The 26130-nt window shown below is 41.7% G+C and overlaps 3 protein-coding genes and 1 pseudogene across 10 annotated transcripts in view; 2 read left to right on the forward strand and 2 right to left on the reverse strand.

The window, feature by feature from the left end:
• Window positions 1–4977: 4977 nt before the first annotated feature.
• Window positions 4978–9814, reverse strand: C15H11orf1 (chromosome 15 C11orf1 homolog). 4 transcript variants are annotated; one of them, XM_030829694.1, is made up of 5 exons: window positions 9434–9792; window positions 7440–7570; window positions 6442–6672; window positions 5838–5904; window positions 4978–5277 (listed from the first exon to the last, which is right to left on the reverse strand). In XM_030829694.1, the coding sequence occupies exons 2-5, from the start codon at window positions 7530–7532 to the stop codon at window positions 5168–5170; spliced, it is 501 nt and encodes a 166-aa protein (XP_030685554.1). In that variant the 5' UTR covers window positions 7533–7570; window positions 9434–9792; the 3' UTR covers window positions 4978–5167. The 4 variants fall into 4 exon arrangements, with proteins under 4 accessions (XP_030685554.1, XP_030685555.1, XP_003253179.1 ...); XM_030829695.1 differs by lacking the exon at window positions 5838–5904 and having other exon boundaries at window positions 9434–9814; XM_003253131.4 differs by lacking the exon at window positions 7440–7570 and having other exon boundaries at window positions 9434–9810.
• FDXACB1 (ferredoxin-fold anticodon binding domain containing 1) lies at window positions 9480–14844 on the forward strand. The gene is made up of 5 exons (XM_003253130.3): window positions 9480–10077; window positions 10324–10480; window positions 12016–12219; window positions 12383–12541; window positions 12919–14844. The coding sequence occupies exons 1-5, from the start codon at window positions 9906–9908 to the stop codon at window positions 14099–14101; spliced, it is 1875 nt and encodes a 624-aa protein (XP_003253178.1). The 5' UTR covers window positions 9480–9905; the 3' UTR covers window positions 14102–14844.
• A 2597-nt stretch (window positions 14845–17441) lies between these two features.
• ALG9 (ALG9 alpha-1,2-mannosyltransferase) overlaps window positions 17442–26130 on the forward strand; it is an 86847-nt gene continuing 78158 nt past the window's right edge. The window contains exons 1-4 of one of the 5 annotated variants that reach the window (XM_030829691.1): window positions 17442–17684; window positions 18657–18795; window positions 20315–20449; window positions 23812–23882. In XM_030829691.1, coding sequence (XP_030685551.1) covers window positions 17554–17684; window positions 18657–18795; window positions 20315–20449; window positions 23812–23882 — 476 coding nt within the window. In that variant the 5' untranslated portion in view covers window positions 17442–17553. Of the gene's footprint in view, window positions 17685–17734; window positions 18258–18656; window positions 18800–20314; window positions 20450–23811; window positions 23883–26130 lie in introns of those variants that run through there. The other 4 variants (XM_030829693.1, XM_003253126.3, XM_003253128.4 and 1 more) reach the window with 4 other exon arrangements.
• On the reverse strand, window positions 24602–24820 carry LOC115838637 (annotated as a pseudogene).

The raw sequence follows: 26130 nt of genomic DNA on the forward strand, positions 1-26130 counted from the left end.
TAAAAAAAAATAAAGAGAGAGAGAGAGAGACAGAGAGAGTGAATCTACACAATCAGAGAAAATATTTGCAAATCTTGTATCTATTAGAAATTAGTATCTGGAACATGTAAGGATGTATAAAGAACTCCTACAACTCAACAACAAATAAAATCAACAACCCAATTCACAAATGGGCAAAGAACTTGAAAAAACATTTCTCCAGAGAAGATACACAAATAGCCAAAAAGCACACAGAAAGATGCTCAAGGCCAAGCCTGTAATCCCAGCTCTTTCGGAGGCCTGGGCGGTTGGATCACCTGAGGTCAGGAGTTCAAGACCAGCCTACAAAAATTAGCGGGGCGCAGTGGCACGCGCCTGTAGTCCCAGCTACTTGGGAAGCTGAGGCAGGAGAATCACTTGAACCCAGGAGGCAAGAGGTTGCAGTGAGCCGAGATAGTGCCACTGTACTGCAGCCTGAGCGACAGAGGGCAATAGAGAGAGATTCCAGTTCAAAAAAAAAAAAAAAAAAAAAAAAGGAAAAAGAGGCGTTTAATCATTAGCCATTAGGGAAAATATGAATCAAAACCATCATGGAATACCACTTTATATCTACTAATATGGCTATTATAAGACATAAACAAAAACAAAACAAGCGTTGATGAGAATATGGAGAAATTGAAACCCTTGTGTATTGCTGGTAGGAATATAAAATGGTACAGCCATTATGGAAAAGTTTGGCATTTTCAAACTGTTAAATCAGAATTATTGGCTAGGCGTGGTGGCTCACGCTTGTAATCCCAGCACTACAGGAGGCTGAGGCGGGCCGATCAGTTGAAGTCATGAGTCTGAGATCAGCTGGCCAACATGGCGAAACTTTGTCTCTACTAAAAGTACAAAATTCGGTGAGGCGTGGTGGTGTGTGCCTGTAGTCCCAGCTACTTGGGTGGCTGAGGCAGAAGAATCGCTTGAACCCATGAAACAGAGGTTGCAGTGAGCCAAGATCACACCACTGCACTCCAGCCTGGGTGACAGAGAAAGACTGTCTCAAAAAAAAAAAAAAAAAAAAAAAACAAAACGAAAACATATAGAATTATGGTATCATCCAGTAATTCCACTTCTGAATGTATACCTCAAAGAACTGAAAGCAGGGGCACAAACAGATACTTGTATACCAATGTTCATAACAGCATAATTCACAATAGCTAAAAGGTGAAAACAACCCGAGTGTCCATCAACAGATAATGGAGAAGCAAACTGTGGTATATATATGCATGGAATATTATTCAGTTTTTTTTTTTTTTTGAGATGGAGTATCACTCTGTCACCAGGCTGGAGTGCAGTGGTGCAGTCTCGGCTCACTGCAACCACCTCCTCCCCGGTTCAAGCGATTCTCCTGCCTCAGCCTCCTGAGTACCTGGGATTACAGGTGCACACCACCATGCCCAGCTAATTTTTGTATTTTTTTAAGAGACGGAGTTTCATCATGTTGGCCAGGATGGTCTCAATCTCTTGACCTCACAATCCACCCACCTTGGCCTTCCAAAGTGTTGGGATTACAGGTGTGAGCCACTGTGCCCAGCCTATTCAATCTTAAAGAAGAGGAGGCTGAGGTGGGAGGATCGCTTGAACCCAGGAATTTGACACCATCCTGGGAAACAAAATGAGACCCTGTCTCCACATAAATTTGTTTTAAAAAATTAGCTGAGCATGGTGGAATGCATCTGTAGTCCCAGATACTTGGGAGGCTGAGGTGCGAGGATCCCTGGAGCCTAGAAGTTTGAGGCTGCAGTGAGCTATGATCACACCACTGCATTCCAACCTGGGTGACAGAGACTGTCTCAAAACAAGAAGGAAGATACATGGTATAAGATAAATGAGCCTTGAAAATATTATGCTAAGTAAAATAAGCCAGACACAGAAGGACAAATATTACATATTCCACTTAAATGAGGTACCTAGAATAGACAAATTCATAGAGACAGAAAGTAGAATACAGGTTACCAAGAGCTGACGGAGTGGGGGTCGGGGAATGAGACATTATTGTTTTATAGGTACAGAGTTTTAGTTCGGGATGATGAGAAAGTTCTGGAAACCGATAGTGGTGATGGTTGCACAACATTGTGAATATTGCACAACACTGTGAAAATACTTAATGCCACTAAATTATACTTAAAAATAGCTATAATGGGCCATACATGGTGGCTCATGCCTGCAATCCCACCACTTTGGGAGACTGAGGCAGGTGGACTGCTTGAGGTCAGGAGTTTGAGTGCAGCCTGGGCAATATGGTGAAATCCTGTCTCTGAACAACAACAACAAAAAAGCTAAATGGCAAATTTTATGTTATGTGTATATATATATATAAAATTTTTTTTTTTTTTTGAGACAGTCTCACTCTGTCGCCCAGGCTGGAGTGCAATAGCGCGATATTGACTCACTGCAACCTCTGCCTCCTGGGTTCAAGAGATTCTCCTGCCTCAGCCTCCGGAGTAGCTGGGATTACACGTGCCCGCCACCATGCCCAGCTAATTTTTGTATTTTTAGTAGAGACAAAGTTTCACCACGTTGGCCAGGCTGCTCTCAAACTCGTGACCTCAAGTGATCCGCCAGCCTCGGCCTCCCAAAGTGTTGGGATTACAGGCGTGAGCCACTGCGCCCGCCCATGTTATGTATATTTTACCTCGATTTAAAAAATGTGCTAGATACATAGGAAATAGAATAAGACATACAATATGTAAACTTAAAATATTGCCTATAAAACAATATTTGTATTGTAAGAACATACAAATAAATTATTAGAATTAATGAGAACTCAAATTCTAAAACTGACCTAATAATGCAATACTGTTTCAATCAATATCCTAACAGTGTCATTTTATGGAGCAAGCTGATTCTAAATTTTCTATGGAAATGCAAAAGTTCAAACATAGCTAATATTCTTGAAGAAAACAAGACGAAAGCATTTGATCTATTAGGTATTAAGATATAAAATAATAATAATGTAACAAAATTATCATAATTAAGATGGTGCAATTAAGGCATCATAACTAAGATAATACAAGGAATGACAATTAAACTAATAGAATATAGTAGCCCAGAAACAGACCTACATGTACATAGTTTATTTACAATAAAAATGGCATTGAATAGCAGTGAAAAAATTATGGTCTTTTCAATAACTAATGGTGGGACAACTTGACAGCCATTTAGAAAAAAAAAAAACTTCCTCACTACTGAGTAACAACATAAATTCCGGATCTATATCTGGAACCTAAAGTAACAAAGGTTTGAGAGGTAATATATGGGAGATAAAAAAATATCTCCTTGCTTACAAGGACAACATATGGGCAGTATCTCTCAATAATGCCCATATATTATAGTGTCTTCTTACACAGTAGATAAAAAAATAGGAAATACTAATCAGTTTAACCATATTAAAATTAAGACTGTTGCTTTCTTAAGTTTACCAAACCTAAGCTATTCACAACTCTTTCTCAGTCTCTACTAGTTCCCTACTTTGACTCATTTTAAACCAGTTGGATGCTTATCTCAAATCTTTATAAATACCTTACTCTAACATCCCCCTTTGAATCATTACCAAGACTCTGTGTCAAGTTGATGGTCTCCTTTGCTATACTACAATAGGTTTAATGAGCTTTGTTTAGTCAACAGGTTTCCTTAGTGACCTTTGTTGGGGGGGAGTAGACAATTGACAGTCCTTATCTTTTTGAGAAATATACTGAAACCTTTAAAAATTATTTTTTTGGTAGAGATGGGGTCTTGCTATGTTGCCCAGGCTGGTTTTGAACTCCCAGCCTCAAGCTATCCTCCTGCCTCAGCCTTCCAAAGTGCTGGGATTAGGTGTGAGCCACTGTGCCCAGCCAGTATACCAAGATTTTTTTTCTTTTTCTTTTCTTTTTTTTTTTTTGAGACGGAGTTTCGCTCGTTGCCCAGGCTGGAGAGCAATGGCACCGTCTCAGCTCACTGCAACCTCTGCCTCCTGGATTCAAGCGATTCTCCTGCCTCAGCCTCCCAAGTAGCTGGGATTACAGGCGCCCGCCACCAAGACCGGCTAATTTTTGTATTTTTAGAAGAGATGGAGTTTCACCACGTTGGCTGGTCTTGAACTCCTGACCTCAGGTGATCCACCCACCTCAGCCTCCCAAAGTGCTGGGATTACAGGTGTGAGCCACCACACCCAGCCCACTATGATTTTGATAGATTAAATTCTATTTCTAAGATCTGCTCCAAAATTAATTCAATAAGACAAAATAGAAGTAGGTAAGATTAGTCATAAATAGTTGATGCTGGGTAATGATACATGGGAGTTCATTAGACTAGCCTGTCTACTTTTGTTTTACACTTTAAATTCTCTATGATAATTTTAAAAAGTTAGGTTTGCTTTTGTAGTCCTCAAGAGGGGATGTTCACTAAGGTCACAGCAAAGTTGCACTATATGACTCTGGCTTATACCCAGAAAGCATCTAGCCAAACCTAGCCTAAGTTATGCTAGATTCTGAGGTCTTGCTACGACAGAAGGAAGGGAAGACCACAGTGGTTGTAGACTTCAGAGAAATAGTTCTTTTTTTTTTTTTTGAGACAGAGTCTTACTCTGTCACCCAGACTAGAGTGCAGTGGCATGATCTCAGCTCACCACAACCTCCACTTCCCTGGTTCAAGCGATTCCCCTGCCTCAGCCTCCTGAGTAGCTGGGATTACAGGCGTGAGCCACCATGTTCGGCTAATTTTTGTGTTTTTAGTAGAGACAGTGTTTCACCATGTTGGTCAGGCTGGTCTCGAACTCCTGACCTCGAGCGATCCACCCGTCTCAGCCTCCCAAAGTGCTGGGATTACAGGCCTGAGCCACCGTGCCCGGCCTGAAATAATTCTTTTTAAGGCCCTTCTACAACACCCCAAATGTAGAACTGAGTTGCTGTATTAAATTTGACATTTAAATCTTGGTTAAAACAACAACAAAAAAGGAATAAAGAATATTTTCTGTGTCTTTTGCTTTATTTATTCAGAGAGTGAAACTGTGTTACAGTGAGCTAAATTTTTAGGTGCACTTAGAATGTGCTCCCTCCTACATTTTACTCTGGAAAAGTGAAATATCTTATCATTTCTTAGAAACCTGGATGCGAAATTAGTCAATATTAAGATCTTATACATATCCTGAGTGATGCCCAATTTAAGGCTTTGAATAGCTATTCATGTAAGTTGACTTTTCTGTGCATTTGTATCGGGGAGGATCCAGTTCAGGTTGATGTCCTGGGAACCAGTGAGGCTCTCGCTTAAATCCTGAGGGAAGGAAAAAAAGGAAGGAAAGACAAATGAAAACAGCCAACAATAAGGAGTTTTAGTAACTGATCTTGCTCTTATTACTAGGGAATAGACAGTAAGTCCTGTTAAAATTGAAGAAAAAAACCTGTTTACTCATTCATTTAGTTATTCACCTTTTTTTTTTTTTTGAGACAGAGTCTCACTCTGTCACCCAGGTAGGAGTGCAGTGGCTTGATTTCTGCTCACTGAAACCTCCACCTCTCGGGTTCAAGTGATTCTCCTGCCTCAGCCTCCTGAGTAGCTGCGACTACAGGCATGTGCCACCACGCCCAGCTAATTTTTGTATTTTTTTTAGTAGAGATGGGGTTTCACCATGCTGGCCAGGCTGGTCTTGAACTCCTGACATCAAGTGATCTGCCTGCCTCAGCCTCACAAAGTGCTGGGGTTACAGGTGTGAGCCACTGCGCCCAGCCTCACTTATTCACCTATTCAGTTTACTTTTATTTGAGTTCCTTCTATGTGCCAGTCACTGAGTTAGGTTCTGAAAATGTAAGAATTTGAAAAAACAGTCCACGTACTATGTGTTGAAAGTGGCATTTTGTTGTTGTAGCTTGTATCATATGTTGTTTCAAAGTAGTGTCCAAACTGGAAAGAAAAATTAACAGATTAAGAATCTGGAAGTCTACAGCTAACATCAGGAAATAAAGATCAATATGACATGAATTCTCACGGACTGTCATATTTTACATGGACTGAGGTCTATGGTGTTAGTCTATATCCTTCTAACTTTCATATCTTTTGTACGTTTGTTTGTTTAGGAGCGATTTAAGCGCAAGACTCAGATAAATGACAAGTCTAGATAGGCAAGGACCAGGGGAAAAGCTAGCCTAAGTCAGAAGACATTATAAATTTCTGTAGACTAAGAGATAAAGTCCAAACAGAAGTAAGAGAAAAAGAGGACTGCCCTTCCTTTTGAAACCTTACAGATAATAAAATATTCAACTTGACAGTAAAGTAGCATAGGTGGTTCAGCTGCGGACTGTTCCTCTGCCCCAATCACTTCACTGAAAACTGAGAGATCACTGCACCAGAAGTTATTACATCCCTGCATTTTAAATGGCCACTGCATTTCTTTTGCCAACAGAAGGAAACAAACAAACAAAAAAGACAAAGTTAGATTACCTGGGAAGGCAAGGGTTTGGGCTGCACGATATTCCTCAGGTCATACCTTTCCTGGTTCCAGTTGCCCATCAGGGTACGGTTTGAATAGGTATTCTCATTAGTGGTGCATCTCCATCCATACTGGGAAAACTTGGACATATTATTCCAATCTGTCCACACTTCACCATGGCCATCTGCATTAATGAGGCTGCCACAGTGTGGGTTTGTGAGGAAACAGGTGAGGTTCTGTCTCTAGGAAAAGACAATAATAGAAAAGCTTATTGCATAAACCAGAGAACAGAAAAAGCATCCTTTCCTGCCCTTGTTTTACATAGCCAGGTATAACACAAGCACACCGTACTAATGATCCGGGCTTTTTTATGGTTCTGTTTCTTCCTCTCCAAGTCCTGGAACCCTTTGATCCATTCTTTCAATCAGCAATAGTGGGTGACTAAGTGGATTAAATCCACACCCCCGCTCCCGAGGCCCCGTGAAGAGACAGGAGAAACTTCATTATTCCCAATACAATATGGAGAATTAGCTAAATGTTTTAGGTAATTTTGAGATGTAGGCATTTAGGGATTAAAGGCACTGCTACAGTCAAAGAGAATAGAAAGAAGTGAGAGTTGAGTAACTAGATAACACAATAAATGAGTAATAAGTGATAATTTCCTCCCTTCTAGCTCAAATGATGCCTTCCCTGAAGTTAGCTTCTCTTTCCTTTTAACTCACATAAAACTTTATCTTATCTTTCCCTGTATTTATAACTTTTTACCATACATTAGAGTTCTTTAAGTCTGCATTATATCTCCCATACAGAGCTGTATGCCCCTTAAGGACAGGATCTGTTTTATTCATTATTGTACCCTGTCCTTCTGCCTGTTCTCCCAATCAATCTGGTTTGCATATACCAGATGATCAATGTCTGATTTCATTTTTTTTTTTTTGTAATATAAAAGCTCAATCTTTCTTTTTTCCCCAAAATGTGAGTCTGGCCCCCTGGCTTAGGAAGATGATACCTTTCCTGAAGAAGAGTAACTTGATGCTGAGTAGGTTGAGCCGTTTGAAGATTTCTTATGAGAGTGACAGAAATCCTTACTTGGCTGTTCCATGTTCTTCAAAAAAGTCAACAAATCTGGCTTTCCCAGTTCTCCAAGCAAAGAAAGAATCACCCAGATTACCATGCGCAAGTGGCCATGACTTGGGAGTCACCACCCACTTGCCTTTCCATAGGCAGAAACAAAGCCAATAATGCAGCATTGAAGGATGACATCCCAGGTAACTACCCTCATACCATCTGCCTTTGTGAAGACAGGTGCATGCACTGATGGTGCCACAAAGTCCAATGGGCCTGGTACTCACACTGGAGATCTAGGTGCAACTGTCTCTAGGGCTGGAATGACAGACATCAGCATCCACTCAGTTGTCCAAGCCAGAAACCTGGGGCTTATCTTTGACTCTGACTTGTCTTTAATTTTCATCCAGTCACTAAGTCTTGTTGATTTTTGAATCGGACCGCTACCCTCCATTCCCACTGCCAAATTTCAATTCAAATCACTGTCAGCTTTGTCTCCATTATTGCAGTTGCCTCTTGTCTTATCCTGCCATGCCATCAGCCTTGTTCCTCTCCAAAACTTTCTCCACAGGAAAGCAGAATTTTTCAAAATGAAAGTATAATTGTATCATCTTATTTAAAATCTTTCAGTGGCTTTCCACTGTTTTCAGAGTAAGATTCAGCCTGTTAAAATGGCTTACAACAGAACAGAGAACCAAATACAGCAGACTCTTGTTACTGGAAGGGGTCCTGATCCAGACCCCAAGAGACACAAGAAATAATTCAAGGTGAGTCTATAAACCGTAAGGAAGTTTATTAAGAAAGTAAAGGAATAAAGAATGGCTACTCCATATGCAGAGCAGCCCCGAGGGCAGCTGGTTGCCCATTTTTATGGTTGTTGATCATATGCTAAACAAGGGGTAGATTAACTCATACCTCCCCTTTTTAGACCATATAGGGTAACTTCCTGACGTTGCCATGGCATTTGTAAACTGTCATGGTGCTGGTGGGAGTGTAGCAGTGCGGATGACCAGAGGTCACTCTCATCACCATCTCGGTTTTGGTGGATTTTAGCCGGCTTCTTTACTGCAACCTGTTTTATCAGGAAGGTCTTTATGACCTGTATCTTGTGCTGAGCTATCTCATCCTGCGACTAACAATGCCTTAACTTACTGGGAATGCAGCCCAGGTCTTAGCCTTATTTACCTAGCCCCTATTGAAGATGAAGTTGCTCTGGTATAAATACCTCTGACATTCTCACTTATAAGTGGGAGCTAAACATTGAGCAAACACGGATCTAAACATGGAAACAACAGATGCTGCAGGCTACTAACCAGAGTGGGGAGGGCGGGTGGTGTGGGCTGAAAAACTATCTATTAGGTGCAATATACCCATGTAACAAACCTGCAACCTACCTGGGTCCAATATATCCACGTAACAAACCTGTACATGTACCCCCATATGTAAAATAAAAGTTGATTTTTTTTAAGGCTTACAACGCTCCCTATGACCCGGCCCCTGCCTAACTCTTCAGTCTCATCTGTTACTCTCCCTCCAACTGTGCTTCAGCCAAACTCAACTATTCTGTTTCTCCATCAAGCTTCTGCATATATTGTTCCTTCTGCCTCTTCACGCCTCTTGACTCAGTTAAGACGCACTTTTACCCTCTTAGCTTTCAATTCGGGTTCACTTCATCCAAGGACTCTGACCCACTTTGCCCAAAAACTTGGTAACGTTCTTCTGTGTGCTCCCAGAGCACACTGAATCACTCTACGCATAGCACACACCCTGCCGTATCAGAGTTGCCTCTTTTGCTCTGCGCATTCCCCACCAGACTGCAGCCTCATTGAAATCATAGGCCACATCTTGTTCATCCATATATCGTAACCACCCTCACAGTGGCCTGGCACGCAATAGACACTCAATAATCTTTTTTGAATGAATAGGAGATTTAAGCACCTGGAGGAGAAATTTTGAGCAGCAGAGACACTGGGAGGCAGCCATTTCGGACGAGGTGAAAAAAGTTTCAAAACCTTCTGCGTCAGGAGCATGCTAGACACAGTCCAACCTCTCCTTGGCCTCAGCCCCGCCCCATTTCTTTCACTCAGAACTCGCCTCACCTCCCTGCGCTAGTGACTGCTTGTGACCTCATGCAGGTGTGATGAAGTCGCTCAAGGCCATGCTTGGGCTAAAGGCACTTTGATCTTCCCGAGGGGGTGAAAAGGCGACGGAACAGGAAAGTGGGCGTCTTGCTTTTGCACTCATAGTTATTATCCTCCCAGGGAGTCGGTGCACCCGTTCGTCTAGACAACCGGGCGCCATGGGTGCGTCATCAACTAGTGACGGGTGAAGACGAGGCAGACAGAGATCCGCGAAGGAAGTGACGTAAACGAGCGCCACAGACAGCGCGAGCCGGGAGTCCGTGGAGGCTATGGCCCCTCGGCGCCTCCTGTTGGTTGGAGAGGGGAATTTCTCCTTCGCCGCCGCTCTGAGCGAAACCCTGGATCAGAGCACTCATCTTACCGCCACCTGCCTCCAGCGCCCGGCCGAGTTGGCTCGGGATCCAGTGGCCCAGGAGAATCTGCAGTGCCTGCGCGAGCGAGGTAGCGAGCCCGTCCCTCTGCGAAGCCCCGCCCAGCGGCCGGCGTGTCCCAAAGTGGAAAGGGTGGGGGCGTGGGGATGTAACCCACGTGGAGATTGTTCTTGATCGTCCCACGGATATTCACATAAAGCCGGCTTTGTGCCCAGACTTGGGCTGGTCTGCACGGTTGAAGTTAGGAAGTTTTTCTGTTCCATGTCTTGAGGCATCCTCCTTTCTATATTTTGTGCCCCCAAACTATCTTTGCCAGGTATTGATGTACGTTTCGGTGTGGACTGCACCCAGCTGACAGATGTCTTTGAACTGCACGACAGAGAATTTGATCAAATTTATTTCAACTTTCCGCACTGTGGACGCAAAGCTGGCGTAGCTAAGAACAGGGAACTGCTTGCCAAGTTTTTCCAAAGGTGAGGAAAGGAGCGCCCTCACAAGGAAAATGTTTAAGATGTCCATAACATAGTTACTGTACCCAAACATAAGGCACACGTGCAAGCTACTATGATATGTTTAGAAGAGAATATAAAGCCCCAAAGAAACCCCCAATTTAGTTGGAAAGACAGATATGTAAACCCTAAATGCTAAATGAAAGTACAAATAGTGTACTCTTGGGTGTGTAAAAGAGGATCATTTATTTTTGACAATGCAAAATAATAAGAGCCATATCGTCTAATGGCTAAGAACGTGCACTTAGAAGCCAGATTGCCTGGATTCAAATCCCAGCCCACCACTTAACAGTTGTTATTTTTTTATTTTTATTTTTATTTATTTTTTGAGACAATCTTGCTCTGTTGCCCACGCTGGAGTGCAGTGGCGCAATCTCGGCTCACTGCAAGCTCCGCCTCCCGGGTTCACGCCGTTCTCCTGCCTCAGCCTCCCGAGTAGCTGGGACTACAGGTGCCCGCCACCACGCCCAGCTAATTTTTTGTATTTTTAGTACAGATGGGGTTTCACCGTGTTAGCCAGGATGGTCTCGATCTTCTGACCTCGTGATCCGCCTCGGCCTCCCAAAGTGCTACGATTACAGGCGTGAGCCACCACGCCTGGCCAACAGTTGTTACTTTAAGCAAGCTTACTTAATCTTTACATGCTTCCCTTTTCTCAAGTGTAAACTAGGGATATTAATAGTAACTAACTGGGCCAGGCATGGTGGCTCACATCTGTAATCCCAGCAGTTTGGGAGGCTGAGGTGAGCAGATCACCTGAGGTCAGGAGTTTGAGACCAGCCTGGCCAAAGTGGCAAAAACCCCGCCTCTACTAAAAATACAAAAATTAGCCGGACATGGTGGCACGTGCCTGTAGTCCCAGCTACTTGGGAGGCTGAGGCAGGAGAATTGCTTGAACTTGGGAGGTGGAGGTTGCAGTGAGCTGAGATCCTGCCACTGCACTTCAGCCGGGGCGACAGAACGAGACTCCATCTCAAAAAAAAAAAAAAAAAAAAAAAGAAAGTAACAGCCTCATAACATTATTGTGAACTGAGAACAGTGCTTTACATGATTATACCACAAGACATGATACTATTGGAGGTGTCCAATGGGGCATAGCTGTCAATAAAGTTTTGACAGGGGCAGTATTTTAAACTGGTATTTGAATTTCAGGAGAGCAGTGAAAAGAACTTTCTAAATGGGAAGAAACAGCCTAAGCAGTGAATCATATATAGGAACTGTGCAGATATTGATCTTTCTGTGACATATGCATGAAGAACACAAATGCAAAGCAGACCCTGGTCAGCCAATAGTATCAGTTAGTGGGCTGAACATTTAATTTACATTTGTATTTACTTCCAGCTACTTTCTTTGCATTTTTCGAGGTCTAATAGATTTTTGCACATAGGTATGATCGGATTTTAATTATTTCACAGGCAAACCATGTGTATGTTGCCAACTCCTGTGGTAATTTCCACTTGTTTATGATAATTAGTTAGTGTTTCTTTTCTCCCTATTAGCTGTGCAGACGTTCTTGCAGAGGAAGGAGAAGTCCACGTGGCATTATGTAGAGGACAAGGTGGAACTCCTGCGGATAAGCCCCAGAGAGAATGGCACAACAGTTGGCAAGTGGTTGCCATGGCAGCCCTGGGGGGGCTCATTTTAAGCGACGTGTATCCATTCAGCTGTAAGGCTGTGCCAGGGTACAAGTGCACTGGATATAGGTAGGTAATAGCATAGGTCTAAGCCTTCTGCGTTTTCATCTCTCTCATTAATGATAACAAAATCTCATAGACTCATAGGCCCTACCGATTAACTGATTCACTCTCTAAAAATACTTGCTTATTTTAATAATGACAGACTTCATATTGGTGTCTATTTTGCTAGGAGTCAAGATAAGTCCTTTCATGTAGAAGGTGCTTTGAACTATGTCTTCACCAGGAGCTTACCTTTCGAAGCTTCTCAACCCAGAATCTTCAGGATCAAACTGGGTAACCAGTGGTTTTCCTTTCCGGAACCAGAAGCACTTGTAGGAAAGTTGAACAGGTAACCAGTTATTTTGCTGGACATCACTTCCATCTCCAGTTGTATCCTGATTGTCTTGATGGCAACCATATATTGAATGGATGGTATATAAATTGTTAGTGATGCTGGTGCTATGTTTATTTGTCAGCCTGGCCTCCTTAAGCATCTCTAGAATTAAAAATGGTCACATTTTCTGATACATTGTAGGGATGATGGCTGTCAAGAGTTCTGAAATACACATCTGTTTCTCCTTATGGTAGATGATTTCTTTGTTTCCTTTCAAGATCAATTTAAAGAAAATTCTTTTCTGTCCAGCTATTTGTATTTTTAATTCTAGCTACATTATAATTATTTACTATCTTAAGTTAGAAAAGTTATTTTTGTGTGTGTTTAAACAGGGGTTTCCTGGAAGCACCTTCATGTCATCCTATCAAAACCATTAATGAGAAACTCATTGCTGAATTAGGCAAAGTTTTCCCTCTAAAAAGGCTGAAGTGTTCCTTCCCTTTGCTGCCACAGGAAGGTACCAGTGTTCTTCCTTTCTGGAATTGTGACTTTCTATCAGCTGCTTTTTGGATTAATCTCCATGAAGATAACTCAAATTCTGAGTCCCTGACTAGTGGGACATCACAAGATGTGGAAGACTTTCTAGTGTCATTTTCAGAACTTAGCCTTCTCATGAATCCTGGAAGAGATGGTAAAGAAGAAGCTTGTGAAGGAACCTGTGGCCAGGCCAAGGTCTGCCTTAGACCTTCTCTCCTAGTGCATGTTCAGGATGTCATCAAAGTACCAGACTTCCTCTCAGGTTCTCTGCACATCCTCAGTGGACCTGTCTTTCAGAAGTGCCACATTTTGCCTTTCACAATGCCAGCATTTCATGAGACTTTATTTATCCTTGGGTTTAATCAAAATCTGAAGGATGGCTGTCTTCAATCACTGCTGGATCATCTGAAGGGCATTCTAGATAGCCTGCTGACCCAGACATTGCCTGAGGGCTCTAAGCTGAGCAGTTTAGTCAAATTTGTCCTTCAGTCAAATGGAAAGGATTATATGATTCGTGTGAAGACTCATAATTTTAGCCCAGATTGTACTGAGGATCTAATTATTGGGTCTGTTATCACGTCTGCCACTAGTGTTATACATAAAGACCAGTGTTTTGTGTTTGTGTCTATGAACTTGGACTTATTAGCCATGCTTGTCTGGTGTATCTCTGACTGGAGAATGTTGTGGACGTTTGATAACCGTTTCCTGAAAAATTTTGTCCCTGGCAAAATAGAACCCTTTAAAAGTCATTCTCTGTATCCTCCATGTTATGTGCATGATATTAGTTTTTGGGTAGATGAGAAGAAAGGATTTGATGAACTAGAGTTTCACACTGTGGCCCGAGCAGTGTCCCAGGACACTATTATATCCATACAGTTTCTTAGCCGTTTTCAGCATCCAAAGACTCAACACGTCAGTCTCTGCTATAGATTGACCTACCAGACCTGTGACAAGGCCCTCACCCAGCAGCAAGTAGCATCAATGCAGTCCCAGTTTAGGAAGGAGATTCAACAACGCCTATATGTTATACCTCGGTAGTTTGGTAAATCCTTTTCTGTGGCGTGATCCTTCATTGCGGGGGATGTGGAGGAAAATTACCGACTTGCAACCAGTAGTCCTTTCTGGATTTTTTTTTTTTTTTTTTGTAAAATCTTTTACTTTGTGACCATAGCTACTGTTCATTGATCTGTTTTTTTTGTTTTTGTTTTTGTTTTTTTTTTTTGAGACGGAGTCTCGCTCTGCTGCCCAGGCGGGAGTGCAGTGGCAGTGGCACGATCTCGGCTCACTACAAGCTCCACCTCCCAGGTTTACGCCATTCTCCTGCCTCAGCCTCCTGAGTAGCTGGGACTACAGGCGCCTGCCACCACGCCCGGCTAATTTTTTTTTTTTTTTCTAGTGGAGACGAGGTTTCACCATGTTAGCCAGGATGGTCTTGATCTCCTGGCCTCGTGATCCGCCCGCCTCGGCCTCCCAAAGTGCTGGGATTATAGGTGTGAGCCACCGCGCCTGGCCTACTGTTGGTTGATCTTAAAGATACCTTGACTCTATCACTGAAACTTATAGATTATAATGTGATTGGTGACATTTGGAGTTGTGTAATATTTGGTCCTGAGAAGTGACTAAAACAATAAACAAAACAGCATCTTGTACTTTAGATGCTCCATTGTTGAAGAGGCAGTAGAACTTAGGTGTCTTATCAAATATAAATATGTTTTCCACACTGTCGATTACTCTTCCCTTAACTTTGTTGTATCATTTCATTAAATCACCTTATGAGAGTAGTTTTTGGAGTCAGACTAACATTTATTAGCTTGATAAGTTGCAAATATTCCACATTAATTTTGGTATTATTATTATAATCATCACCATTTTAATTCTGTGGTTGAAAGTCATGGAACGAATAAAGTGTCAGATTTAGGGTTAACATTTCGGTCTGTTTGACTCTAAAGCCCATGTTCTTTCTGCCACTTTCTGTTACTTCTTCCCTAGTTTTTAACAGTAATTGTTCAACTGTGATTAAACTTTGCCTGTCTAGATTTTGGGGCCTTCTGTTGTAAGTATCTCTAAGGGACACTGGAAAATTAACTTAGCCAAGGATTCTGCAGAATGCGGTACTCTAATGTGAAGTAATGTATGTTCCTGTTAGTAGTTAGGCTCCACATTTGGGATTATATTCTGTGAGGGACATTACTGTCTTATTTATTCTTGGAGAAAAGCATTTGGGAAGGCAAGAATGGAAGTACAGAGACAAATTAGGAGGTTATTGCAGTAATGCAAACGAGATAATGATGACCTGGACCAACGTGGTAAAATGTTGGGTTGGATAATATTTGGAAGGACTTGCTGATGAATTAAACGTTTGCATGTGGGTGAGAGAGGTGTGGGGTTAGAGAAATAAAGGAATTAAGCAAGACTACTAGGTTTTTGACCTGAATACCTAGAAGATTGGAAGTGTCATTAACTGGATTGGAAACACTGCCATACGAGTAAGTTTGGGGAGTGGGATAAAGAATCAAGGGATCTCCTACAGACACATCTATTGCTGAGCTCTCCATGTTGACTATTTTGCTAATTGATGGCAGGTAATGTGATTTATCCCTTTCTTCTATCCTCAATAGTGCTTGGTACATGGATAAGGTAGTGTTTGAAAGCTGGATCTTAAAACAAGGGCAGGAATGTGAAGGGAGAATTGTTAGGCAAGTAGGGTGTGCATTTCAGGCAGAGGACATCCATAAACAGAGATATAGATAAGAGAGCATTTGGGGGCACTTTCTAAGCTAGTTAGCTGGAATGTAAAGTGTGCATAGGAAATTAGTGGGAGATAAGATAAGAAAAGGTAAGTTGGGGCTGGAGTTCATGAAGACCAAATGCTAGAATAAGGAGTTTGTACTTTATTTGGTAGGCAATAGGAAAAAATCCGGTGGTTTTTTATTAAGGAAGTGATGCAGAGTAGTGCTTTGGAAAATTAACTGGATAATGTTGCGCAGGATGAATTTGAGATGAGTGATCCCTGTGGAGATGCTATTGTGTTAGTCCTAGGTAGACAGGTAGGGAGGGACCTGCATTAGAGTTAAATGAAAAGGAGGAGATGGGTATATGAGATACAGTTAGGCTGGGTGCAGTGGCTCACGCCTATAATCCCAGCATTCTGGGAGGCCGAGGCAAGTGGATCACTTGAGGCCAGGAGTTCCAGACCAGTCTGGCCAACATGACAAAACCTAATCTCAACTAAAAATACAAAAATTAGCCAGTGTGGTGGCGCACGCCAGTAGTCCCCAGTACTAGGGAGGCTGAGGCACGACAATCTCCCAGGTTGCAGTAAGCTGAGATTGTGCCACTGCACTCCAGCCTGGGTGAGCAAGGAAGACTCTGTCTCAAAAAAAAAAAAAAAAAAGAAAAGAAAAAAAGAGATAGCTAAGCTGGATATTTGAACTTGGTAACTAATGACTGCATGTGAGAATTGAGCAATATGATCAATCTCCATTTTCAATACTTGGGAATTTTTAGTAGGAAATCACAACCTTCTGAGACCTCGTCAAGATTAGCATTTCCTCTATAAACTTGTCCCAGTTATTGGCATGGAGCTCAACAGGGTAGGATATAGCTCTGTGATTAGAGGAGTGGATAGAGTGTCAGGATTAGATGAATGACCCCCAAGATATGGAGATCACAGGTATGATATCATCAATGTGCTAGTATAAAAATGATTGTAGGAAATGAAGACCTTTCGCCCGATCTGGTGGGAAGAGCATGGGCTTTCCGGTAAGACAGTCCTGGGCTGGAATATAGCTCCACCATTTACTAGCTCCAAGTTTATTTAGTTTCCTGATCAATAAAACAAGGTTGTTGTATTAAGTTTAAAAAGGATAAAATACGTAAAATGCCTACCACAATGCCGTGGTAGTGATGACAGTAATGGACATCTGGTTCAATTTGCCGCACAGAATTTCATCTGTCTACACTCTGCCACTACCGGTTTGTCTATCTGAAGCAGTTTTTAGCTACAGGCTGTCTCTGTCACTCTTACCAAAATACAGAGAAGGCAAAGTGTTAAAAATGACATTTTAAGGACCTTTTAGTAGATAGCTGTGCTGTGATATTTAACTGAATACTTCACATCTCACTATGTAGATTTCTTTAATCACTTTCTATTTTTTCATCTAAATAGGGGAGCTGAGAGGTTTTTTTTTTTTTTTTGGAGAATGGAGAATGCTGAAAGGTGACAGAAAAGAGAGTTGGAGGGAGGTAGGAATGGCTAGAATTAGAGGCAGGTGGATGGAACAGCCCTGATGAAGAAACTCCTCAGGTTGTATTTTTTCGCTAGTCGGGGATCTGCCCCAATTGGCCCAGTAACGCTATAATTTAGTATTTTCTGCGCATGTCAAGATCTTTTGTCCCTCGGCGGACACCGTTTGCCAGCCAAAGCTATGTCTCCGCGCTCACCGACTTCATAGGGCGCCGAATTCTGTCTTTTTTTCCCCAAGCTTGCCATGGCTAGCCGAGGGGCTCGGCAGCGCCTGAAGGGCAGCGGGGCCAGCAGTGGGGATACGGCCCCGGCTGCGGACAAGCTGCGGGAGCTGCTGGGCAGCCGAGAGGCGGGCGGCGCGGAGCACCGGACCGAGTACGTGTGCGGCTCGGCAGGGGCGTGGCCGGCCGGTGGGGCGGTTCGGGGCTGCCCCCGGGAGGGTCTTAGCTGTGGCGCGCGGGGCTCCGTCCGGGCTGGCTTCCCCGCTGGAGGCCCGAGCTCCCTCTTCAGCTAGGTTCTATTGGTCTTCCTGGGCGGGTCAGCATTCAGTCTTCGCCCACCTTAGATCCCTCCACTGCGTGTAAAACTGCCTTGGAGTGCGGATCTGTGATGCTCCTGGGCCAGGCCTAGAGTGGGCACAGCCTCTGTGGGAGATGGTGACAAGATCAAAGAGTATACCTTTTACGGCTGTTCCTCACAGCTCCTTTTATTCTCCCTCAAGTCCCGACCCTTTACTGGGCCCATCCAACCCGCCATCACCTCTTCCCAAACCCTGGAGGCTGCAGGTTAGAACTGCATTAAGGGAGCTGTCAACATACGGAATTGGAGTAGGCTATGTACCTTGCATCTAGGCTTCTGTCTGAACATAAGGGGGAATGAACAAAGCCATGAAAAGCAATGACCTTGTTAAGAAAAGAAAGAAAAGAATGACAGCTTTGTGGCCTTCAAGTGAGTAATTAGTTGGCTTGGGATAAATGGAGTGTCATAAATGCATTGAGCTAAAGTGTATGAGTTAATTTATGCCTTAAAAGCAGGAAGTGGAAGGAGTGATTGAGTGATTCAAGTCAATTCTTCAGAAGGCCGAGGCAGGAGGATTACTTGAGCCTAGGAGTTTAAGTCCAGCCTGGGCAACATAACAAGACCCTATCTCATAAAAAATTTTTCTTAAAAATCTGAATTTTTATTCATTTTACTGAGAAAGAACAACTAACCATTCACCTTTTTAGGTGAATAACTTAAGTCCTTTGATGTCCCTTGCCCTTTTTGTCCTTTCTATCTAGATTTAGGTCTTCTGATTAGCAGGTCCTTCCTGACATGCTTTTTTTTTTTTTTTTTGCTTTTGAACAGGTTATCTGGGAACAAAGCAGGACAAGTCTGGGCACCTGAAGGATCTACTGCTTTCAAGTGTTTGCTTTCAGCAAGGTTATGTGCTGCTCTCCTGAGCAACATCTCTGACTGTGATGAAACATTCAACTACTGGGAGCCAGTAGGTGATTTCTTTAGTTTTCTCTTTTTGTTCTTGATTTTGCAGCATAGGTGTTATTACCAATCGAGAGACAAATAATATACAAATGTGACTCCTAATAAAATAACTATTTTCTTAAAAAACAAAAACAAAAACAAAACCAGGCCTATAATCCCAGCACTTTGGGAGGCCGAGGCAGGTGAATTACCTGAGGTCGAGAATTCAAGACCAACCTGACCAGCATGGTGAAACCCCGTCTCTACTAAAAATACAAAAATTAGCCGGGCGTGGTGCTGGGCGCCTGTAGTCCCAGCTACTCGGGAGGCTGAGGCAGGAAAAATGCTTGATCACGGGAGGCAGAGTTTACAGTGAGGCAAGATCACACCATTGTACTCCAGCCTGGGCAACAGAGCGAGACTCCGTCTCAAAAAACAAAAAACAAAAAAAAACAGAGATGGGGGCTCATTATGTCCCCGAGGCTGGTATTTAACTCCTAGGCTCAAGCAATCCTCTCACCTGGCCTTCCAAAGTGTTGGGATTACAGGCATGAGCCACTGGGCCTGGCCAGTAACATGTTTTCACTTTTGTATTCTAAGCAGATGATTTACCTGCTATTGAAGGCTGTAGGGAATTTAGCTGGTTTACACAAAGGTGTAATTTGTAATTTTCTTTTCTTTTTTTTTTTAGTGAAAATAATACCTGGAGATAGTTTTTAAAGTTAACAATTACTAAAATACCTAAAGGAAAAACAGTAGCTTTCTATTCCACTTCTCGTGTCCAAATCCTACTTTCCAGAGGCAACCACTTTTTTTCACTTTTTAAGTTATGTCTTCTGACGGTTACCAAAATAGTGTTACTAAATGGTATGCTTTTGCTGCTATTTATTGATTTACACATTACCTGTTGACTTTTATTATAGAAAATTCAAAGGTAAAATTTTCTGATCACATTTTGAATTAAAAAAATGAAGGAAGAATGTTAAGTGTCAATTGTTTAAGGAAAATATAACATTTAGAGGTTTTCTGTTTTGGCTAACGAGTATTGAGAAAAAATAAGTAGAAGGTAAAATTTAAGCTTTCAGTGTTGACCAAACAGCAATCTTGTAAAATTTATAATGTCTTAATATTTTAAATATTGTATCATTTTGATTCCTTTTTTATCCATCAATTGCAGGTCGCCCAGGCTGGAGTGCAGTGGCATGATCTGGGTTCACTGTAACCTCTAATTCCCAGGCTCAAGTGATTCTCCTGGCTTAGCCTCCCAAGTAGCTGGGACTACAGGCATGCACCACCATACCATGCAAATTTTTTTTTTTTTTTTTTTGTAGAAATGGGGTTTTGCTATGTTGCCCAGGCTTGTCTTTACTGTGCTCAAGCAGCCTGCCTGCCTTGCGCTCCCAAAGTGCTGGGATTATAGGTGTGAGGCACCATGCCTGGCCTGCCTTGGTCTTTAGTATTTCTGCTCAGAAACTTCACTTGCATCTGCTTAACAGAGATTTTTGGCCAGTATAACCCTGAATTTATCTGTTTTGTATTTTTAGACACACTACCTCATCTACGGGGAAGGGTTTCAGACTTGGGAATATTCCCCAGCATATGCCATTCGCTCCTATGCTTACCTGTTACTTCATGCCTGGCCAGCTGCATTTCATGCAAGAATTCTACAAACTAATAAGGTAAGGGCAGACCAACCTGGAAGCAATCACAATTGATCAAGAGGTGAGTCTCTGGTATAGTTTTGAGAAAAGGACAAAATAGATCGGAAGTTAAAAGGGAACTTTTTTTGAAGAAGAATCATTTTTCCATTCACCATTCAACAAGCATTAATGGAACAACTTTTATTTGGTAGACACTGTATTAAGTGCTGTGGCTATAACAATAACCAAGCTCCTGACTTAATGAAACTTGTAGTTTAGTGGAGAAGATGAACATTGAACAAATCATTCTAAACATGGTGGGTCTTATGGAGGAAAAGTACAATGTACGATGGAATAGCATATTAGGAGGGTCTAATTTGAGTAGAGTGCTGAGAAATAATTAGGTGTTAACTGGGACCTAACCTGATTAGTTTTCAGAAATTTGACTATGATGCGTCTTGGTGTGGATTTCTTTGGGTTTGTCCTGTTTGGAGTTTATTCAGCTTCTTGAATCTTTAGGCTTATTCCTTTTGCCAAATTTGGAAAGGTTTTAGTTTTTATTTTTTTGACTACTTTTTCAGCCCTGTCCTGTTTCCTCTTCTTCTGGAACTTTGATGATGTGAATGTCAGATCTTTTGTTATTAGTCCCCCAGGTCTCTGAGAGTCTGTTTTCAATTTATTTTCTCTCAACTGTCAGTGGAGGCCTGGTAGGGAACCTCGAGTTCTACCTGCACTTGGCGGTAACAAGGTAGAGACTTCCCACTAACACTCTTTCTCTGCTAGGTTAGTGGGAAGTAGTATCAAAAGAAGCCAGCTAAAACAGAACACTTAAATAAGATTGTAGGAGCACAGCAGTGCAAAGAAAGCATACTGAGCCCATGAATAATCCAGAATCTCATAATGCAATACCTAAAATGTCCAGCTTTCAACTAAAAATGACCTGTCATACCGAGAACCAGGAAGATCTCAAACCGAATGAACTGTTGTTCACATTGAGTAATTTCTGTTCTTCTGTCTTCCACTTCACTGATTCTTTCCTATGTCCCCTCTTCCAATGTTGACCCCGTCCATTGCATTTTTAGTTTGTTCTATGTATTTTTTCAGTTTTAAAATTTCCATTTGGTTTTTCTTTATATCTTCTAATTTTTTTACTGAGACCTTCTCCTTTTTCATTTGCTTCAATCATATTCTTAATTATTCACTGAAATATTTTTACAAAGCCTGCTTTAAATTTTGTCAGATAATTCTAATACCTCTGTCATCTTGGTGTTGGAATCTATCAATGGACTGTTTTCATTCAGTTTGAGATTTCTACAAGACCTGGTAGGATCTATTAAGGTATTAGACTATTGTTCTTTTCCCCCCAAGTCTGTTATGTAAAGCCACTGAAAGGTTTTCAGACAAAAGAGTGGTATGATTGCATTTACATTTTAGAATGATCAGAAAGGTGGCACCTGCAGAAAGTGACAAAATACTGTCTCTCCCTTCCCTATCCAGTATCTCATTTCTGTTTTTTTGTTTATTTGTTTTGTTTGTTTTTGAGATGAAGTCTCACTCTGTCCCCCAGGCTGGAGTGCAGTGGTGGGATCTCAGCTCACAGCAACCTCCATTTCCCGGATTCAAGTGATTCTCTTGCCTTAGCCTCCTGAGTGGCTGGGATTACAAGCTTTGAGCCCCCACGTCTGGCTAATTTTTTTGTATTTTTAGTAGAGACAGGGTTTCACCATGGCCGGTCTGGTCTCAAACTCCTGACCTCAAGTGATCCGCCTGCCTTGGCCTCCCAAAGTGCTGGGATTACGGGCGTGAGCCACTGCACCTGGCCTCATTTCTGGTTTTTGTTTTTTTTTTTTTTTTTTTTGAACTTGTCAAAGGAAAGATAATAAAGGGTGAAGGGCTCAGTAGAAAACTAACAATGTGCTATGCAGAGGTTTCTATTTCCATTTGGCTGTCTACTATCACTTCAAATTTTACATGTTCAACACAGAATTCTTCCTCTTCTCTAATCCTGTTACATCACTGATGTGCACAGCAAGTGAAATGGAAAGCAAGATTTCTCTTTTTCTCTTGTTCTTACTTCCAATCTCCTTTTTCCTAGCCATTCGGCAAAGGGGAATTGTAGCTTAGAGAGTCTTAGCCCCAGCATCATAATGCTGAGTAGAGAAGGATGGTTGTTTCTGAGAGAGAGTGTGGTAACAATTGGCACGTCTAGTGATAGCTACCTTCTCAATCTCTTGCTACCCCAAATGAAAGCACCTGTGTATTGTCTCTTCATGGACCTGTTTGTGAATTTCTCTGAAGTGTACACTCAGGAGTGAGATCCCACATGTAGGCCCATTTTTTGTTTGTTTGTTTTTGAGATGGAGTCTCGCTTTGTCACCAGGCTGGAGTGCAGTGGCACAATCTCAGCTCACTGCAACCTCCGACTCCCAGGTTCAAGTAATTCTCTTGCCTCAGCCTCCCGAGTAGCTGGGGTTACAGATGCTGGCCACCATGCCTGGCTAATTTTTTTGTATTTTTAGTAGAGATGGGGTTTCACCATGTTGGCCAGGCTGGTCTCGAACTCCTGACCTCAGATGATCGGCCCACCTCAGCCTCCCAAAGTGTTGGAATTACACGTGTGAGCCACCGTGCCCGGCCAGTTATACTATATATTAAGTAGTGTTTATGTTCTGAGAAATTCAGTGCTCTTAACCATATGGTATTCTGTAGTATAAAGCTATTTAATATAACCCCTATTTTATTATTTTTATTTTTTAAATTGATGTCAATTATAAAATTAATAAAGCCACATAACAGAACCTTGGAAGATAGGAGGAAAAATACTCATCTAAATCTACCAGGCTGCTGTAGCTACTTTTACCATTTTATTACATTTCTTTCCAGTCTTTCCATATGCGTATAGTGTCCATAGCTATAACTGATGTATAAATAATATTGTATTGTACATTTTCACTTAATATTTTGTCGTAATCACTACCTTATATATTATGGTTGTTGAAGAAGTGCTTGTTGAATGAGCATTATATTGCAAGAATGTTTTCACTGTCTTTGTAACCATAAATTTTAATAGCTGTATAATTGTCCATGAGCTAGATGTAGCCTAGTTTATGTAATCATTTCCCTATAATTGGATATTTTGTAGTTTTTGAAACAGTTTTTACTAAAACTGCAATTAACATTTTCATGAATGGAGCTCTACCTCCCAACCCCCACCAGCTGGAGTGATAGAAGTAGGTATACTGATACTGAGTCAAGGGATATGAAAATTCTTGATCCATGTTGCTTTTCAAAAGAATTACCAATTTACAGTGTTATTGACAATAAATGAGAGTGGTTCATGTTTACGAGTTTTTCTAGCTCATATCTGTGACTTCTGTTTTCTTTTTCTGGGTTTCTTTTAGATTCTTGTGTTTTACTTTTTGCGATGTCTTCTGGCTTTTGTGAGCTGTATTTGTGAACTTTACTTTTACAAGTGAGTATAAAAACTTTGCTTCTAAAAGTGCTATGAGGAAACCCATTATTGCATAGATTATCTCTTGTGATAGTCTAGGCAGTAATTAGAAATAGAAAACACTTGGCCGGGTGCGGTGGCTCACACCTGTAATCCCAGCACTTTGGGAGGCCACGGCGGGCAGATCACCTGAGGTAGGGAGTTCGAGACCAGCCTGACCAACATGGAGAAACCCCCATCTCTACTAAAAATACAAAATTAGCCGGGTGTAGTGGTGCATGCCTGTAATCCCAGCTGCTCGGGAGGCTGAGGCAGGCGAATCACTTGAACTTGGGAGGTGGAGGTTGTGGTGAGCTGAGATTGTGCCACTGCACTCCAGCCTGGGCAATAAGAGCAAAACTCCATCTCAAAGAAAAAAAAAGAGAAATAGAAAACACTTGCCTTCTAGCTCCTGATATATATATCATATACATATTTTATTTTTCTGGGAAAGAAAACTTTGTTTTTCATACTGAGTTTTATTGTATGCTGCTGCCAGTGTGGATAAAACAGTTACCCTTGTGAAATAGAAATTCATGAAAATTCAGAGAGGTAGATGTTAAAGACTGACGAAAGTAGAAGTTACTATATTATAGCACATGTGCTACAGAGATAAGCTTTTGTACAGGCTTCAAATTTAGCTCTCTTTTGAATATCCACTGGATCATAGGAAGTGGTTTGGGAAACTTTTGAAATTCATTTTACTGCAAAAAAGAACAGATTTTCTGGGGTCTGAAGGGATTTGTACTTGAAGATACTCCAGTCAGCAGAGGGTCATGTTGAACATTCTGCAGACAGAATTGTTTGAAGTCTGCAGCTGCCTGGGAAACTTTTAGGCAGTTGAGCCTGGCCTCCAGCCGAGGCTGTTGAACCACTTTCTTCATAGCAATGATGCTGGAGGAGCCAGACATGGTGCACGCGAGGGCCGGGCCAATTCGTGGGTTGGTGGGTCGTGGGTCAGCAGGGCCTGACTGAAAACTTCTTGCTTTTATTTATTGTTCTCTTCTTTTTCTTTTTTTAATTTTTATTTTTATTTCAATAGTTTTTGGGGTACAGGTGGGTTTTGGTTACATGGATAAGTTCTTTAGTGGTGATTTCTGAGATTTTGATGTACTTATCACCTGTAGCTCCTGATGTTAAATCTGAAGTGTGACTTCTTGTTTGAAACCAACAGTTGAAGGGAACACTGTACTTCTAATTATCGTTTTCTTTCCTGAGGTCATAAATACCATATCCTTATATCATTCATTTTAATTCTGTTAAAAACTATCTAACTGGTCTTTACTTGATAGGATTTTAGTAGAACCCTATTTTCGGTCCTAAGATACAGGATCGTGATTTGCCTCTGCCCAACAGCCTAGTTGGTAAACTACTCCCGGCGTGGGATATCACTGCTCTTACTTGCACCCAATATATTGTCTTTCACAAAGTACCTATTAGTTGATTGAATATTAGTTGGGACTATTAAGCATTTAAGTGTCCCAATAATAAATATAGCCACCTTTTTTACGTGATAACTAACAAACATCTTGTTTTAATAATGCTTTAGTAATATATTTAAAGGTATTTCGACTTAGTGATCATTATTTAACATCTTCCCACAGCTAAAAATGTCAGATTTTAAAAAATGTTTGGCCTTGACTGAATGGAGTGGAGGGAAAAAAAGTAAAGCTAGTGCTTCCTTTGAGGATTGTAATCGTAAATTGGTCTTCCTATGGGTTTGGGCCTGAATTCAAATCACCTACATGGTCCTTTGAGCCCTAAGCTGAGAATTTATTATATTTTATTTATTTTGTTTTATTTTTGAGACTGTCGCCCAGGCTGGAGTACAGTGGCGTGATTTCAGCACACTGCAACCTCAGCCTCCCTGGTTCAAGCAATTCTCCCATCTCAGTCTCCTGAATAGCTGGGATTACAGGTGCAAACCACCACGCCTGGCTAACTTTTTGTACCTTTAGTAGAGACGGGGTTTCACTGTGTCTTGATCTCCTGACTTCGTGATCTGCCCGCCTTGGCCTTCCGAAGTTCTGGGATTACAGGTGTGAGCCACCAGGCCCAGCTGAGAATTTATTTTAAGTTGTTCTGGGTTGGTAGTGCCCGTGGCATCTGGCAAAAAAATTCTCTAGAGAAATGGACCCTTAACCCAAGTGTCTGAAAATTACCAGAGATAAAGTTCTAGTGAACAAGAAATTATAATAAAAATAAATCAGAGCACAGAAGGGAGCAAAAC

This window comes from Nomascus leucogenys, chromosome 15 (genome assembly GCF_006542625.1).
Source record: "Nomascus leucogenys isolate Asia chromosome 15, Asia_NLE_v1, whole genome shotgun sequence".
Lineage (NCBI taxonomy): Eukaryota > Metazoa > Chordata > Mammalia > Primates > Hylobatidae > Nomascus > Nomascus leucogenys.

Bases quoted from the DNA above. Each gene is read 5' to 3' on its own strand.
- FDXACB1 (XM_003253130.3), top strand. From the start codon at position 9,906: ATGGCCCCTCGGCGCCTCCTGTTGGTTGGAGAGGGGAATTTCTCCTTC. The intron at 10,481-12,015 runs GTGAGGAAAGGA...TCTCCCTATTAG, and splicing joins CTTGCCAAGTTTTTCCAAAG to CTGTGCAGACGTTCTTGCAG. The intron at 12,220-12,382 runs GTAGGTAATAGC...CTATTTTGCTAG, and splicing joins TACAAGTGCACTGGATATAG to GAGTCAAGATAAGTCCTTTC.
- C15H11orf1 (XM_030829694.1), bottom strand. From the start codon at position 7,532: ATGGAACAGCCAAGTAAGGATTTCTGTCACTCTCATAAGAAATCTTCA. The intron at 6,673-7,439 runs GTATCATCTTCC...GTCTTTTCCTAG, and splicing joins GTTACTCTTCTTCAGGAAAG to AGACAGAACCTCACCTGTTT. The intron at 5,278-5,837 runs GTACGTGGACTG...TCCTTCCCTCAG, and splicing joins AATGCCACTTTCAACACATA to GATTTAAGCGAGAGCCTCAC.